General features: G+C 40.5%; 1 protein-coding gene across 1 annotated transcript; it reads left to right on the top strand.

The window, feature by feature from the left end:
* The first annotated feature begins 2,536 nt into the window (after positions 1-2,536).
* LOC138889733 (uncharacterized) lies at positions 2,537-3,181 on the top strand. Its single transcript, XM_070173070.1, has 2 exons — positions 2,537-2,815; positions 2,918-3,181. The coding sequence occupies exons 1-2, from the start codon at positions 2,537-2,539 to the stop codon at positions 3,179-3,181; spliced, it is 543 nt and encodes a 180-aa protein (XP_070029171.1).
* Positions 3,182-3,584: the final 403 nt, after the last annotated feature.

Below are 3,584 nucleotides of genomic sequence, written 5' to 3'. Positions count from 1 at the left end.
ATTGAGTCAGTATCAGCAGGTAAGCATATCTTCAGATTATCTTTGACTTCCAGCTACTTGCAATTATTATATTATCAGTTCAGTTTCAACTTTCAGTATATTGCCTTACATACTCACTACATTATTTCGTACTGACGTCCCTTTTCTGGGGGGGGGCACTGCATTTCATGCGTGCAGGTTTAGACAGTCTGACGGGTTGGCCTCCTCATTAAGTGTTGCCCGAGTTCAGCTTGATCGGTAACCTCCATGTCTTTCGGAGTTTTCGGGTCTAGAGCATTATGTACATCTTATATATATACCTATATATGTTATGAGTAGGTTGGAGAGCTGTTCCAATTACAGTATATCCATCAGTAGAGGCTTGTAGACATATCCTGTCAGTTAGTGCAGTATGTCGGGCTTTCAGGCCTTGTATGTATTTTTGGGTTGGTTTGTCAACTGTAATAATTATGACGGCCTTGTCGGCCCAGTTTTATGTTGACATTTAATTAGCATTTGCAGTCGTCTTGCAATGTGGCCCATGGCCAAAGTATGACATCATATGTTCAGAGTCCCTTAGTTGCAAGTTGGTACACGAGGGTAGGTCAGGCACTGGGTGCCGGTCTCGCCCTCCAAGTTCGGGGCGTGACAAAAACCTTACTATGCAGACCGTGGAGAGAGGAGCTGTTCTCAAGAACTGGACTACTGCACCTTCCCGGGACCGTCGATTTCTTGGGTAGCCTGGCTATTAGCATCAATTATTTTTAAAGCATTTTTTTGAGAATTTAAGACGTTTTTAGTGTTTTGTTCTGAACATATTTTGTTTTGAAATAATTGCTCGACTCATCGAGCCATACTTGTTGACGTTTTCAAGATTTTGTTAATTCACTGCTAGTTTTAGTATTTATTATTATTCTTTACATTTTTCTCTCTACAACATTATCATCACTTATCCCAATGAACCTATGACTGTGACATGTAATGAGACAACTCAACATAAGGATAGTGATTCGGAGGATCTGGAATATGATATAATACTTGAGGAAATCGTCAGAGACGTGGAAAACTTTGAAAACAAGAGTAAGTCTAATTTAGACGAGACTGAGATAGTTAACTTAGGTGATTCTGAAATAGTCAAGGAAACACATATAAGCATTCACATATCACCATCAGAGAAGGAAGAGTATGTGTAGTTCTTAAAAGAGTATGAAGATGTTTGCATGGTCCTACGATGATATGACTGGTCTGAACATATCCATAGCAGCTCACAAGTTACCTACTAATCCCATGTGTCCACTTGTAAAACAGAAGCTCAGAAAACTTAAGCTGCATATGAGTCTAAAGATAAAAGAGGAAGTCACTAAGAAAATCAAAGACAAGGTTCTCAGAGTTGGGGAATATCCGACCCGGTTGGCCAACATTGTGCCGGTTCCGAAGAAAGATGGGAAAGTTAGAGTAGTATGTGTTGATTATCGGGATTTGAACAGGGCGAGTCCCAAGGACGACTTTCCATTGCCCAATATACACATACTGATCAACAACTGTGCCAAGCATGAAATCTAATCTTTTGTGGAGTGGTTCAGAGGGTATCATTAGATCTGGATGGATGAAGAGGATGTCGAAAAGGCAACCTTTATCACGCCATGGGAGAAGTACTGTTATAAAATGATGTCGGTTGTTTTAAAGAATGCTGGAGCTACTTACATAAGAGCGATGATAAATATTTTCCACGACATGATAACAAGGAATTAGAGGTGTACATGGATGATGTCATCATCAAATCCAGAAGAAGCACAAATTAAATAGAAGACTTGAGGAAATTCTTTGATCGGTTTCAAAGTTATAATCTAAAACTGAATTCTGCAAAGTGTGCCTTCGGAGTCCCTGCCAGAAAATTGTTGGGATTCATCGTCAGTCGTCGAGGGATTGAATTTGACCTATCAAAGGTCAAAGCTATCCAGGACTTGCCACCTCCGAAGAATAAGAAAGATGTGATGAGCTTTTTGGGGCGTCTCAACTACATCAGTCGTTTCATAGCACAATCAATCATGATCTGTGAGCCAATCTTCAAAATGCTGAATAAAGATGCTACAACAAGCTGGACTGAAGAATGCTAGAGGGCCTTCGACAAAATCAAGGAGTATTTATCTAAATCACTTGTTCTGGTCTCACTAGAACTAGGAAGACCTTTGCTGCTTTATTTGTCTGTTCTAGATAGGGCTTTTGGTTGTGTTCTAGGTCAACACGATGAGACTGAAAGAGAGGAGCAGGCAATATATTATCTGACTAAGAAATTCACACCTTATGAAGACCGGTACTCTTTGCTGGAGCTTACCTGCTGTGCTTTGATATGGATAGCTCAAAAGATATTTTCGTGCATACACCACATATCTCATATAAAGGATGAACCCGCTAAAATACATCTTCCAGAAACCCATGCCTACGGGAACATTAGCAAAATGGCAGATATTGCTAAGTGAGTTTGACATCATCTATGTAACTTAGAATATGGTCAAAGGGCAAGCGTTGACAGATCATTTGGCAGAAAATCCTATAGATGGAGAATACGAATCCATTGAAAACTTATTTTCCCGACGAGGAGGTATCATTTGTAGGAGAGGACATCACCAAAGTATATGATGGTTGGAGGATGCTCTTTGACGGAGACACAAACTTCAAAGGAGTGGGTATTGGAGCTGTCTTAGTGTCAAAAATAGGCCAACACTATCCAGTATTTGCAAAACTCAAATTTTTGTGTACCAACAGTATGGCAGAATATGAGGCTTCCATCTTGGGACTCAGGTTGGCCGTTGACATCAATGTTCAGGAGTTGTTGGTGATGAGATTTTGATCTTTTGGTACCTCGGGTTTTAGGAGAATGGGCCACAAAGAACACCAAGATATTACCAAATCTGTACTGTGTACAAGAGTTATCTAGAGGTTCACGAAGATAGAGTTCAAGCATGATCTGAGGGTTCAGAACAAGTTTGCAGATGCATTGGCCACTTTATCTTCCATGATACAACACCCACACAAGAATTTCATCAATCTTATCCCAGTAGGAATTTATAAACAACCAGCTTATTGTGCTCATGTTGAAGAAGAAAGTTATGGAAATCCATTGTTCCACGACATCAAGGAATACTTGGAAAAGGGGGAATATCCGGAGCACACATGTCTTTCTCAGAAGCACACCCTCTGAAGATTAGCCAACCATTTCTTTTAAAGCGGAGGAATTCTGTACAAAAGGAGTCTAGACCTGGGATTATTATGGTATGTCGACGCCAAGGAAGCATCCAGATTGCTCGAGGACATACATGCCGGAACTTGTGGACCGCACATGAATAGCTTCGTCTTAGCCAAGAAAATACTAAGAGCAGGGTATTTCTGGATGATTATGGAAACAGATTGCATCAAGTATGTTCAGAAGTGTCACCAATGCCAGATACATGCTGAAATGATACGAGTACTACCCAATGAACTTAATGCAACAAGTGCACCCTGGCGTTTCTCTGCTTGGGGCATGGATGTCATCAGTCCAATCGAACTCGCTACTTCAAATGGGAATAGGTTCATTCTGGTGGCCATAGATTATTTCATAAAGT

This window comes from Nicotiana sylvestris, chromosome 4, assembly GCF_000393655.2.
Source record: "Nicotiana sylvestris chromosome 4, ASM39365v2, whole genome shotgun sequence".
Taxonomy (NCBI): domain Eukaryota; kingdom Viridiplantae; phylum Streptophyta; class Magnoliopsida; order Solanales; family Solanaceae; genus Nicotiana; species Nicotiana sylvestris.
This window is presented reverse-complemented; position numbering and strand designations above follow the sequence as displayed.

Bases quoted from the DNA above. Each gene is read 5' to 3' on its own strand.
- LOC138889733 (XM_070173070.1), top strand. From the start codon at position 2,537: ATGGAGAATACGAATCCATTGAAAACTTATTTTCCCGACGAGGAGGTA. The intron at 2,816-2,917 runs GTGATGAGATTT...AGAGTTATCTAG, and splicing joins TCAATGTTCAGGAGTTGTTG to AGGTTCACGAAGATAGAGTT.